Genomic DNA, 14,089 nt, shown 5'->3' with positions numbered 1-14,089 from the left:
TGGCTCTCTAGCTCCCAGGTAACATTTCCTTCAGCTGGTCCTCCCCAAGCTACTCTGACTAAAGCTATTTCCTTGCCCCGCAATTGCTTCAGTCTTCTATCTTCAATCCTCACAGGTAACGTTTCAACCGTTAAGTTATCTTTCACCTGTACATCATCCACTTGGATCACGTGGGACGGATCCGAAATGTATTTCCTCAATTGAGACACATGAAATACATCATGCAAGTTGGCAAGCATTGGCGGTAACGCAATACGATATGCCACTTCTCCCACTCTTTCTGAAATTTGGAATGGTCCAATAAAACGCGGAGTCAACTTCTTTGACTTCAAAGCTCGACCAATACCCGTCATAGGAGTAACCTTCATAAACACATGATCTCCCTCTTGAAACTCAAGTGTCTTCCTCCTCTTATCATAATAACTCTTTTGACGACTCTGAGAAGCTTTCATCTTCTCTTGAATCATCTTAATCTTCTCCGTAGTCTGTTGTACAATTTCTGGTCCAATCACAGCACTCTCACCAGCTTCGTACCAACACAATGGAGTTCTACACCTCCTACCATACAATGCCTCAAACGGAGCCATACCTATACTCGAATGATAGCTGTTGTTGTAGGTAAATTCAATCAAAGGCAGATAACTATCCCAAGCACCTCCTTTTTCTAATACACAAGCACGTAACAAGTCTTCTAACGACTGAATTGTTCTCTCAGTCTGTCCATCCGTCTGCGGATGATAAGCAGAACTCAACCTCAGTTTAGTACCTAAAGCCTTCTGTAAACCTTCCCAGAACTTAGACGTAAACCTCGGATCTCTGTCTGACACGATACTTGAAGGAATACCATGAAGACTAACTATCTTCTCGATATACAACTGAGCTAGCTTCTCCATCGGATAATCCATTCTCACCGGTATAAAATGTGCAGAATTTGTCAACCTGTCCACCACGACCCAGATAGCTTCACAATTCTTGACAGTCCTCGGCAAACCCGACACAAAATCCATTGATATGCTATCCCACTTCCACTCAGGAATAAACATCGGTTGCATAAACCCAGACGGTTTCTGATGCTCAATCTTTGACTTCTGGAAAATTAAACAAGAGTACACAAACTCGGCAATTTCTTTCTTCATTCTTGGCCACCAAAACAACTTTTTCAAATCATGATACATCTTGGTAGCACCAGGATGAATACTCAATCCACTACGGTGTCCTTCCTCTAAAATACGTTTCCGGAGTTCAGTAGTATCAGGGACACAAACTCGGTCACCAAACCTCAGTATACCATTTTCATCAATTCTAAATTCACCACCCTTGCCTTGATTAATCAAAGTCAACTTATCTATTAACTCAACATCGTCTTTCTGACCCTCTCTGATCTCTTCAAGAATACCACTAGTCAGCTTCAACATACCCAATTTAACACTAGTAGGAGTACCTTCACATACCAAACTCAAGTCTCTGAATTGTTCAATCAAATCCAATTCCTTCACCATTAGCATAGACATATGCAAGGTTTTCCTACTCAATGCATCAGCAACAACGTTTGCCTTACCCGGATGGTAGTTCAAACCAAAATCATAATCTTTCAGGAATTCTAACCATCTTCTCTGCCTCATATTCAACTCTTTCTGGTCAAAGAGATACTTCAGGCTCTTATGATCACAGAATATGTGTGCAAGATATGGTTCCCCCACCTAGGACGGTTCCTAGGGATACAGGCCCCTCACGAAGGACGGAGTCGTTCGAAAAGACTCCGGTAATTAACTTGGAGGATTCAAGTCAAAGGACCGTCCCCTTTCGACAAGAAATGGAGGAAGAACGACCCAGATTGAGGATTTTGGGTAGGGACGATCATCCAGATGAGATTGTCCAAAGAGTTAGAAGAGAAAATCTGGCCACAGAAAATAATTTAACTGCCATGATAGAAAGGGTTATGGCCAATAATGGCCTTAGTACTGGACTCAGACGTCCAAATTATACATCCCCTATATCAGATTATATCATGCAAACAGAATTGCCTAGGGGAACTAAGGTTCCTAAATTCACAAAATTTTCTGGCGAAACTAATGAGTCAACTGTGGAACATATTGCTAGATATTTAACAGAAGCAGGAGACTTAGCGGGAAACGAAGATCTAAGGATTAAATATTTCCCTAGTTCGCTGACAAAAAATGCGTTTATTTGGTTCACTACTTTGCCACCAAATTCGATAGACGCATGGGCATACTTAGAAAGGTTGTTCCACGAGCAATTCTACATGGGTCAAACTAAGATAAGTCTGAAGGAATTGGCCAGTGTTAAAAGAAAATTCGCAGAGACAATTGATGACTACTTAAATAGGTTCCGCCTGTTGAAATCTAGATGTTTTACAACGGTTCCGGAACATGAACTCGTCGAAATGGCTGCGGGTGGTTTGGATTATTCAATAAGAAAGAAACTAGATACCCAATACCTCAGGGACATGGCCCAATTAGCAGATAGGGTTCGACAGGTCGAACGCCTGAAGGCAGAGAAAGCTAGGGCAAATAAAAGCTATAAGAAAGAAAGAGTGGCGTACGTCGAAGCCGAGAATGTTGATGAGGAGTCTTTCAATGACTCATATAGCCCTGAAGAAGTCGAAATAGACTTGGCTGAATTAAAAGAAGCGCCACCTTATGCTTGCAAATTGTTAAATCCAGCAAATGGAAAAAACCCAGTAGAAAATGATAAGAATGATAGGTTCCCTAAGAAAACTTATACGTTTGACATTACCAAATGTGATGAAATATTTGATTTACTGGTAAAAGATGGCCAAATGATACTACCCCCAAATTCCAAAATTCCTCCGTTGGAACAACGGAAGAAAAGAGGTTTTTGTAAATATCATGGTTTTTTAGGCCATAAAACTTCTCAATGTTTTCTTTTCAGGGATCTAATTCAAAATGCTCTCAATGATGGAAGGTTGAAGTTTGCTGACAAAGCCAAGAATCAAATGAGGGTAGATTCAAATCCTCTGAACATTGCTGACGCTAGCCTCTGTGAGGTAGAAGATATCAACATGGTGGAGGCGTCTGAAGCCGAAGTTCTAGAAACTAAATCAAAGTTCAATGGAAAGCAGGCTACTGAAAGCCTAAATGGTGACATAATCTTCAATACTGATGTTGAAGAATCTTCCAAGGCAGAGATAACTGAAGCCTCGAAGGAAGAAAGCAGCGAGGCCACTGAAGACCTCAGGATGAAACTCCAGAAAATACAAATCTCTGAAGTTCCTCCAGTAGCAGTTAACATGGTCAGTGCCAGACGCCCAGTGTCTGAGTTTGGCGAATTAGAGACTTGGTTAACAAGGAAAAATGGGGACATCGAAGCTCCACAAAAAACTGAAAGCCTCAAAGAATATCTTTGGAAATGTCACGAGAGAAGCGGTGGTAAGCAATGGATGTGTCCAAGGTGCTCGATCATGCTGAATCGAAGAGTCGAAGCCAACTTCGAGAGGGCTCGGCGCGAAAGATGGGAACATCCAGGAAGAGAGCCAAATCCCCTGCTACAACTATATCCAAAGATGGATGAAAGCTTGGTAGGATTTTTGGTCAGATGCCACAAAGGAAACACTGAAGTTGCTCTGTGTCCCAGATGTGGGGCAGTCTATGATGAAAGACTCGCACGATCATTCGAACGCATATACTGCCATATGAGTAGGGAAACTCAGGGGTTGCGTCCTAACCTTTATGGTTTCGACATATGGACTCCGACAAAGAGGCCTGATAGTCCACACCCTAGAGCTCGAAGAGTGAGTTTTAAAGTCCCTGCGAATGCACCCAGGGATAGGTGGATACAAGCTGATGCAAGAACCAACAAATGGCGAAGCTGGGACCAAGGAGGAAGAACTGCAATGGCATATAGGAAACAATTTCAAAGACCAAATCGAGAGGCGAATCGATTGGAGAATTATAAGGGAAAAAATCCTATGTCTCGATCCCAGTGGAGAAGGCATCAGAGGATAAAAAAGTCTCAGAAGGAATACAGGCCAAGAGAAGTTGGAGAATCTAGTAGCAACCAAGTCTCATACCAGGGGGCAAAGTTAAACAAACCTCCGGTGGAACGCAGGTTGTTCGAAGCTGAGAAACTCTTAGATGAAGAAGAGAAGATGCGTTCAAATTCCTGGAAAGAAGAGGATAGAATGACAAATGATTTTGATTCCGATGGGGTGTCATCCATAAATCTTAATTGTAATGTAGTATCTGTACTCCCTCACGAGTTTAACCAGGAAGTTGAAGTAGAAGACTGCGAAGAGGCTGATATCGAAGAAATGACAAAACACAGACCTGTGTGTTACTATGTGCTGAATAATGGTGCAGTAGAAGAACAGAATGCTTTCTTCGAAAGACCAGATGAGGGTATGCGAAACCACTTGAAGCCACTTTACATCAGGGCGAAGATTGAGAATGTTGGTATTAATAAAGTCTTAGTTGATGGAGGAGCAGCAGTGAATCTAATGCCTCAATATATGCTGAAAAGAATTGGTATGTTCGATACAGATATAAGGCCACATAACATGGTCTTATCTAATTATGAAGGCAAAATAGGACAAACACTGGGAGTTGTTCAAGTCAACTTAACAGTGGGCTCAGTTACGAGGCCAACCATGTTTATGGTTATACCAGCAAAAGCAAACTACAACCTTTTGCTTGGTAGAGAATGGATTCATGGTGTAGCAGCTGTACCCTCAACAATGCATCAGAGGGTGACGATTTGGAGAGAAGATGGTATAATGGAGAATATCGAAGGTGACCAGAGTTACTACATGGCTGAAGTCAACCAAGTAAATAGAACCAACTTCGATAGGAATCTGGCAAACATAGGTCCTTGTCATGCTGCTGAAGAGATGTATGCTCCAAATAGAAATGCATTGTACTATTTGACTTTGCATCCAAATGGATTCCAATGGGATAGAGAGATCATGGATGGTCCACCAGATCCAGCACCATTGGAGAATTATCAGACAGTACGGCCAACAGGCTGGGATGATGACGGTAATAATGTCTGAGTCTGTGTTCTTCGAAAAGATTTCAGCCTATGTGGCCGAGAACAAAAGAAAGGCGACTCTCGAAGCCGAACTATCGAGTACAAAGATAGATACAGTTCCTATCAAGGAAGGAACAACAGAATTGGAGATACGTACGAGTTTCGAATTCCCTGAAGACATGGCTCCAGTTGAAGAAATCATAAGAGAAAAACCAAGTCAGAAGTTAGATGCAATATACGACGAAGAACCTTTGGGATTCGAGAAAGACCCAATGGCATCAAACATAAAGATGTTGGCCCAAGATCCTCTTGAAGAAGTAAATCTTGGAGACAATGATCAAAAGAGAATAACATACATCAGCGCGAAATTAGAGCCTGAATTGAAAGCAACGATCATCAAAATGTTGAAAGACAACAGAGATTGTTTTGCTTGGGATTATGATGAGATGCCTGGTCTCGGAAGAGACTTAGTCGAATTGAAATTACCAATAAAAGAAGGGAAGAAGCCAATAAAGCAAACTCCCAGAAGATTCGCGCCAGAGATTCACTCGAAGATTAAGACAGAAGTCGAAAGACTCTTGCGTTGCAAATTTATCCGAACTACAAGGTATGTCGAGTGGATTGCTAATATAGTACCTGTAATTAAAAAGAATGGCTCATTAAGAGTATGCATAGACTTTCGTGACCTTAATGCAGCTACTCCTAAAGATGAGTATCCTATGCCTGTAGCAGAAATGCTAGTAGACTCAGCCGCAGGTTTTGAGTATTTGAGCATGTTAGATGGATATTCAGGATACAATCAAATTTTTATAGCAGAAGATGATGTATCCAAGACAGCATTTCGTTGCCCAGGAGCAATAGGCACTTACGAATGGATTGTGATGCCTTTTGGTCTGAAAAACGCTGGGGCAACTTATCAAAGAGCAATGAATTCTATATTTCATGACTTTATAGAAACGTTCATGCAAGTGTATATAGATGACATCGTGGTAAAATCTACCTCGGGTATGAGTCATCTCGATCATCTAAGCCAATCATTCGAAAGAATGAGGAAATATGGCTTGAAGATGAATCCCCTTAAATGTGCTTTCTTTGTGCAGGCAGATGATTTCTTGGGTTTCGTAGTCCACAAAAAAGGGATAGAAATCAACCAAAACAAGACAAAAGCCATTATGGAAACCAAGTCTCCATCCACGAAGAAAGAATTGCAGTCTTTATTGGGTAAGATAAATTTCTTGAGAAGATTTATCTCTAACTTAAGTGGACGCACCCAAGCTTTCTCGCCCCTATTACGGCTTAAGCAAGGAAAGTTCGAATGGAGTGCAGAACATCAAGAAGCTATCGATCAAATAAAGCAATACTTGACGTGTCCACCAATTCTCATTCCCCCGAATGGGAAGAAGCACATGCGCTTGTATATCTCAGCATCAGATAAAACAATAGGCAGCATGTTAGCCCAAGAAGATGAGAACGGCATCGAAAGAGCCATTTATTACTTAAGTAGAGTACTCAATGATGCAGAGACTAGATATACTGATATAGAAAAACTCTGCCTTTGTTTGTATTTCTCTTGTATCAAACTTAAGTATTATATAAAGCCAGTTGACGTCTACGTTTCATCTCATTGTGACGTTATTAAACACATGTTATCTAAGCCAATACTACACAGTCGGATTGGCAAGTGGGCTTTAGCCCTTACTGAATATTCATTAATATTTCAGCCTCTCAAGGCAATGAAAGGTCAAATTGTGTCAGATTTCATTGTTGACCATGCGGTGGTTGAGAATCATCAACATTATGTGGATTTGAAACCTTGGAAGTTATATTTCGATGGTTCAACACATAGAGAGGGTACTGGTGTTGGAATATTGATAATGTCTCCTGATGGAATTCCAACAAAGCTCAAGTATAAAATTGAAGGTCCATTATGCTCCAATAATGAAGCTGAATATGAAGCATTGATTGCTGGACTTGAGGCTTTGTTAGAATTGGGGGCAACCAGACTCGAAATTAAAGGAGACTCCGAATTGGTCATCAAGCAATTGACAAAAGAGTACAAGTGCATCAAAGAGAATTTGATCATGTATTTTGTTATTGCAAATAGGCTACTCAAGAAATTTGAATACGTGGAATTAAAACACGTATCAAGAGTGAATAACCAGGAAGCAAACGACTTGGCACAATTAGCCTCAGGATATAAAGTATCAAAAGAAAAGTTGGAAGAATTGATTGAAGTAAGAGGAAGAGCAATGTTTACTAAACTTTCGCCAAGTGATCTGGAGAACTCACGATTGGGTTATGCCAACAAAGAACAATTCGAGGTACTGAATATAGATTCATTAACAGACACAGATTGGAGGAGTCCAATTATTAACTATCTGAAAAATCCTTCGACGGATACAGACAGAAAAATCAAGTATAGAGCCCTGTCATATTATCTGATGGGAAATGAATTGTTCAAGAAAACTCCTGAAGGGGTATTGTTAAAATGCTTGGGAGAAGTAGAAGCATACTTGGCTCTGTCGAACGTACATAGTGGGGCATGTGGTGCACATCAAGCAGGGCACAAAATGAAATGGCTTTTGTTTCGATATGGGATGTATTGGCCTTCGATGTTAAAAGATTGCATAGAATTTGCAAAAGGGTGCCAAGAATGCCAAGAACACGCAGGTATCCAACACGCCCCAGCAAACGAACTAAGTACGATAGTAAAACCATGGCCTTTTAGGGGATGGGCACTAGATTTGATTGGAGAAATTCACCCCAAGTTCTCTAAAGGCCAAAGATACATTTTGGTGGGAATAGACTATTTCACAAAATGGGTCGAAGCAATACCGCTGGCAAATGTGGATCAAGAGGTTGTGATTGAGTTTATTCAAAAACATATTATATATAGGTTTGGAATCCCAGAAAGCATAACAACGGATCAGGGATCAGTCTTTACTGGACGAAAAATGCAAGACTTTGCCAGAGAAATAGGTTTCAAGTTATTTACTTCTACACCTTATTATGCTCAAGCAAATGGCCAAGTTGAAGCAGCAAATAAAGTAATAATTGGCCTTATTAAGAAACATGTAGGAAGGAAACCCAAGAATTGGCATAAGACTTTAGATCAGGCACTTTGGGCTTGTCGAACGTCTCCAAAAGAAGCCACAAATACAACTCCTTTTCAGTTGACGTTTGGACATGACGCAGTACTTCCAATTGAGATATGTTTGCAATCAGTAAGAATACAAAGGCAAGCAGACATTCCTCCCAACGTATACTGGGAATTAATGATGAACGAGTTAGTAGATTTGGACGAAGACAGGCTTCGAGCATTGGAAATGATAAAGAGGCAAAAGGAAAGAGTGTCCAGAGCATATAACAAAAAGGTGAAAGGTAAAACTTTTGTTAATAATGATCTAGTTTGGAAAGTTATTCTACCTATAGATCGAAAGAATCAGGCACTTGGTAAATGGTCCCCACATTGGGAAGGACCCTTTCGAATCTTAAAAGTATTCTCGAACAATGCCTACGAAATAGAAGAGTTAGCAGAAGATCGCAGGATCTTAAGAGTAAACGGGAAATACTTGAAGAGATATAAACCTAGCATGCATGAAGTAAAGATTGCAAAGACGTAGACACTTAAAGTACTACGAAAAGCCAAAATGGTCAGGCATGGGTCAAAGTATACTTCACATTGATCAAAATGGCTTTAGAATCAGAAAAAATTATGGAAAGAAAAATCAAAGCACCAAAATATTCTTTTCATTGCAAGCATGGAAATACATTTCATTACAAAAAGATCCAGAAATAGGATCTGAGATTACAAAAGAGAGGAAGGCATAGACATACAAAAAGATTAAACTTAGACTCGCTAGTTAATTCTGGCGTCCAGACTGTCCAGAGATAGCACAGGAACAGGTTCAGCTTCGAACATGTCCCTAGCCCCAGAATCACGCATTCTTCTCACTACGCCTTTCTTGAGAAAAATGTAACTAAGGAGTCTCCCGTATGGAAGGCAAGTTACACTTTCTCGACGGTCCACGCCGATAGCAACAGCTTTGACAAGACCTTTGAAGATCATCAAAGGTATGTTAATCTTTCTTCCCCGAATACCACAGAGAATAAACTCCAGATCTTCAACCATGATGTTATTCTCATCAATCACCCGAGGTTGAAAGTTGCCTACGAGCATTTGGTGCCAAATCCTGATGGTTTGTGCGCTGTAGCGATCACTGTCCATGAGTGTTCTCAACATGATATGAGTAGTCATGCTAAGAACATTATCATCAAAAGTTGCTCCGGTGTTATTGCATCGTATGAGATTGGCAATAGTGGTGGGGGTAATGCTAAGGTGAGCATGTCAAACGGATGAATCAATGGTGGCTCTACCTTTAGGGTCCATGCGTAAAGACGCATTCATCCAAAACTCTGCCACCATATTAGGGTAGATGGCACCCTCCAGGACTTCCTCAAAGTAGAAGTTCAGTTCCTGATTAGCAAAGAGATTTTCAATGTTAATGAAATGACGAAGGAGTTCATCCTCATCAAGTCTGAACTCACCCTTGATGAGAGCTTTGAGATCGTTAAAGGAAAGAATTCCAGCCATTTCAGGGAAAAATGGTGTTTGAGAGGAAAGAGTTGTGTTTTCTCTTTTTTTCTGTGTTTTGGTTTGGGGAAGAAATATTTGAATGAAGAAATAAAAGTGATATGGAACCCTTTATATAGAAGGAGAATACTGAAGGTTGGTTTTACATTTTTAATGAGTGATTAGACTGCGGTTCGTTTTTCAAAGTAAGAAGTTATGGCCTCCGTCGTTTCCCGCCCTTGGAAGTTGAAAAGTAATCATTAAACTGATGCACGCACGTCTGAAAACCGACGTTTTGGAGAAAGTGACGTCACTTTTAATAATGATTATGGCTAGAAGAAGTGGAAACGTCAAGTCTAGAGGCAAGAGTGCTGCGAAGGATGTTCAGGTTCTACATGTTGTATTTAATAAAAAGCACTGTAGGAAATCTAAAGATATATTTGGCAGAAAATTGAAAGATTTGTTAAAATTAGTGCAAGCAAATATTATAGATAGAAATGGGAGCCAGGCGTACAAATATTATATGTCTCGATTACAAAATAAAAATCCAACAAATGAAACAAGATTGAAGACATCTAGCTAAAGTCCTCAGGGAGATTCCTTTTGATCTTCAGATATTGAGTTTCCCATGAGGACATTCGAAGGTCAATTAGTGCCCTTTGTTTCTTCAACTTTTCGATCTCTGGCACTAACTTCTGTGCAGTCTCGAAATGTTTGATTCCTGACTGCACCACTTCGAGCAAATCTTGTTGGTTAGATTCTTGGAGGGCTGCTTGGCTACTTTCAGCTTCCTTTATCTTGCCCTCGAGCATTTTTATTTCTTGTTTCCAGGAGCTGATTTTCTTCTCATATTCATCAATGGCTTTTTGATTCGCCGAATGTTTAAGCTTGAGGGCTTCACCTTGTTTTGTGGCTTCCACAGCAGAATTCCATGAAGAGTCATGAGAGGCCACTATCTTAGATAATTCTTTCTCGACGTTTTGCTTTCGAAGAATGTCAGCTTGGAGTTGTTCAAGGAGAGAGCCTAGCAGAACAATCATCTCTGAGACTTCTGGGGAAACTTGAAGCAAATCTACTTTCTTTAAAAGTTGATTTAAGTTGTAGCTTTTAACAGGGTCCCGGTTGAGAACATCTACAAGATTGACCCCAAAGAATCTCTCTTTTATCTGTCGAAGAAGGTTAGGAGTATCTTCCTTGTCACTAGAATCTGCAGTTACAGCTGGAGAAACATCAGGCTCCGAAAGTGAAGAAGTATTCACATTCATGATAGCCCTTAGGAACCCAAGAGGATCAGTTTGTTTAAGTTGTTCAAGCTCCGAAGAAGTAGGCTTCGTAGGAGCAGGCGTCGAAGTTGTCTCAGGAATAGTTTTTACATCGGGAGTCGAAGTCCCCTGAGAAATTGGTTTTTCTGGTTGAGAAATCTCCTCCATGGCATCTTTTTCCGATGCAGAATCTTCGTTGCCATGAGTTTGCTGGTTCACATTGACGCTGCCGGAGAATGGATGATCCTCTTCCAAATCTTTGCCTTGATGAGTAGGTGGGGATTCGTCAGTAGATTGGCTTTCTTCGATTGGCTCATTAGGCAATATAGTGGCAATTGGCCTAACGTCTTCGAAGACTGGTGAGAGAACATGGGTTCTAGCTTGAGAAGTATCTGTTTCGAACGAAGCCAAGATAATCATGAGGTTAAGCCTTCGAAAGTTTTAATTGAGGAAAGTTGAAGTTTAACAATTACCATAAAGTTTATCAACATCAATGGTGAGGCCAGGGTCTTTGAAACCAGAAGTAGCAGTGCCAGCATCATCCTGCAATAACAAGGTAAAATGCCAGTGCAATTAGTTAGTTAAAATTACAAGATAATATGTAAGACAAACGCAAGATACCTTGGGTGGATTATTGTCTGGGCTTGAGTTATGACTTTCCAAAACAAGAGCATTGCTGGCAGTCTTCAAAGGAGACTCTTCAGAAGACGCCTTATTGCCAGGAGAAGCAGCTTTTGAAGGACTTGCCTTTTCCCTTTTCTTGAAGGGGTAACAGCTTTGTGTTTCTTTTTCTGTCCTTGTCTAGTTTGAGGAGAAGATTTGTCTTCACCGTCTGAGGCATTGGTCGAAGAAGCTTTACGCTTCGAACCCGTTGGGGGTTTCGAGCTCTGGCAAGTGAAAGATGAGAAAGATGAGTACCAATCACAGAGTTGCACCAGATTTAGAGTATGAGATAAGTATTTACCGTGGGCTTCTTGTCCGTGACGATCGAATCACTTTCGTTTGGTTTGTCGCTTTTAGATGCCTCAGACTCTTTTGGGGCAGAAGCTTCTTTAATCTTCCTCCTTCGTGCAACAGCTGTAGTTGAGACTGAAATCAGTATATCAGTAAAAGAAAAGAAAAGTCAGTCGAAAAAGATTGCCTTAATCCAAACCTTCAGGTATTGGAGTCAGGACACGAACGTGTTTAAGATCTATATGAAGATGTCCTTTGAAAGTATCCAAGGTATGCTTAGTCGGAACCACTCGTTCAGCGCGTTTTTTGGCATTCTCTTGAAGAATTTTGAGAGCATTCCCACACACGAACCAGTCTGGGAAAGGAGGACTTAGAGCCACACCAAAATCAGCACTTGGTAGTGGAGGGAATTTTGGAGGATGAAGTTTGAAAGCCACTTCATAACGTAGTTCTGGTCGAACATACGAGGGCAATTTCAATTTATTTAGTTTGGTGGAAAACTTTTCGCGCAAAGTGACTGCAGCCTCACGAACGGTCCGACTAAGATCATCAGGCCTATAGATAGTTTCAAAGAATTTTTGAAAAGCTTGGATTTCTTTAATATGAGTTGAAGTACCTTTTTTGAAGTTCTCCTGCACATCAGTGAAAGCTGCGGTTAGTTCTTGAGCAAGGCTATCAGCATCAAAAATTTGAGAGCTATAATACTCTGTCCACCATTGATGAAAATCTGGTGTAGAGTAAAAAGAAGGTTCGAAAGGAATAGGAGAAAGGTTGGCAACGCCAGTATATTTGTTGATTTTTCGTTCACATTCTTCTTCAGTCAGATACAAAGTGTGGAAACACATATGGTTCCTTTTCTCATATAAGCACTTGGGTGTTATTTGAGTTAGCCCAAACTGCCTCGAGACCAAATTTGGTTGATAACACATGAGGATACATTGACCCTTTGATGGTCGAAGACGGTGGGAAAATAATCTTGGAGTCAGAAAGGCTTCCCAAATTTCCATGGATTCAGTTTGCTGATCTTGAGATGTTGGTGGAAATTTTCGAGTAAACCATTCAGGACCTAATATTCTGTGTACAAATGGGGCCATGGAAGGATCGAACTGATCACGCCGAGCAAACATCATTGAATACGCCAAGAAATGTTCATGAAGCTTTCCCATTTCCTCTTTTGGAGTTAGGTAAGCTAACCTGGTCCCTTCTATAGTTCGATTTTTGATTGTGCTATCTTCCTCATTGACATCTCCTCGAAAAGGAAGATAAGTTTCGAATGTGGCATTGAGCCACAGTTGCAATAACCAAAAAGGACCAGCATAAAGTAAATTGCCAGATTTGAAATTCTTGGTAAGATTCGCAGCTTCACTAAGGTTTTCGTAAAGAGACCCTAGAAGTAGTTGGCTGAGGTTGAGTTTTCTACCAGCATGCAACTGATTAGCCATGCAAAGGTACCTCTTTGCAACCTGGATAGATCTTGAGCAGAAGGCGCACCGTGAGAGCCATAATGCTAGAAAAGCAATATGCTCTTCGTCAGATACTGTCGCTTCGGTGGTAATATGGTGTTTCTGGATGAATGCCGTGTAAGTAACTTGCGAATCGTTGAAACCTATAGTGTCATTATCTATGTCATTGGGATCAAAGGTTTCACCAGTTGGTCGAAGTCCCGTAATAGCAGCCACATCAAAAAGTGTGGGGGTAACCATTCCACATGGAAGATGGAAGGTATTGTGAGAAGCATCCCAGAAATGAACCGCTGCTACTAACATGGGTTGGTTGTATTCTAAACCTGTTTTTGACAGTTGGATGAAATCGTATATCCCTAACGATTTCCAAAAGGGCCCTTTTTGTTTCTCTACCTTTTCTAGCCAAGCATAATACAAGTCAGGATCTTTGGCTAAAGGGATTGACCTAAAAACTTTTACAGAATTGGTCATATAGTTTAACCTAATTTTGGCTAAAGCTAAAGGGGTTGCAGTTGAAGTTTTCTCAACATTAGCAGATTTGCCTAAAGGAGAACGACCGTCTTCATCTATCTTAACTTTGCTAACTAATGGTCTAGTCTTGTAATAAGCAGGGAAGAATTTATTCACAGATTGGATACTTTCACTCGGTAACGGACCCATAAAAGCAAGAGTTTTTCCAGAAAGATCAAAAGGTATGATTACCTGGGAAGCGTAGATTGCGCGTATTTCTTCAGTGTTAGGGTTTGGAACGAACTCTCGTTCCCCAGAACGTGTTGTTGATTGGAGCTTCAAAGCGGGTTGAAGAACATTTGAAGATGAAGCCATGGAAG

At 40.7% G+C, this 14,089-nt stretch overlaps 1 protein-coding gene across 1 annotated transcript; it reads right to left on the bottom strand.

Annotated features, from left to right (window-relative positions):
- Positions 1–11,838: 11,838 nt before the first annotated feature.
- On the bottom strand, positions 11,839–12,854 carry LOC131639804 (uncharacterized; the record flags this gene model as incomplete). Its single annotated transcript, XM_058910260.1, has 2 exons — positions 12,413–12,854; positions 11,839–11,931 (listed from the first exon to the last, which is right to left on the bottom strand). Coding segments are annotated over exons 1-2 (484 nt in total), but the record flags the coding sequence as incomplete, so codon positions are not given.
- Positions 12,855–14,089: the final 1,235 nt, after the last annotated feature.

The sequence above is a fragment of the Vicia villosa genome, unplaced genomic scaffold (assembly GCF_029867415.1).
Source record: "Vicia villosa cultivar HV-30 ecotype Madison, WI unplaced genomic scaffold, Vvil1.0 ctg.002784F_1_1, whole genome shotgun sequence".
NCBI lineage: Eukaryota > Viridiplantae > Streptophyta > Magnoliopsida > Fabales > Fabaceae > Vicia > Vicia villosa.
Note: the sequence above shows the minus strand (reverse complement) of the source record. Positions and strands in the feature narration are given on the sequence as shown.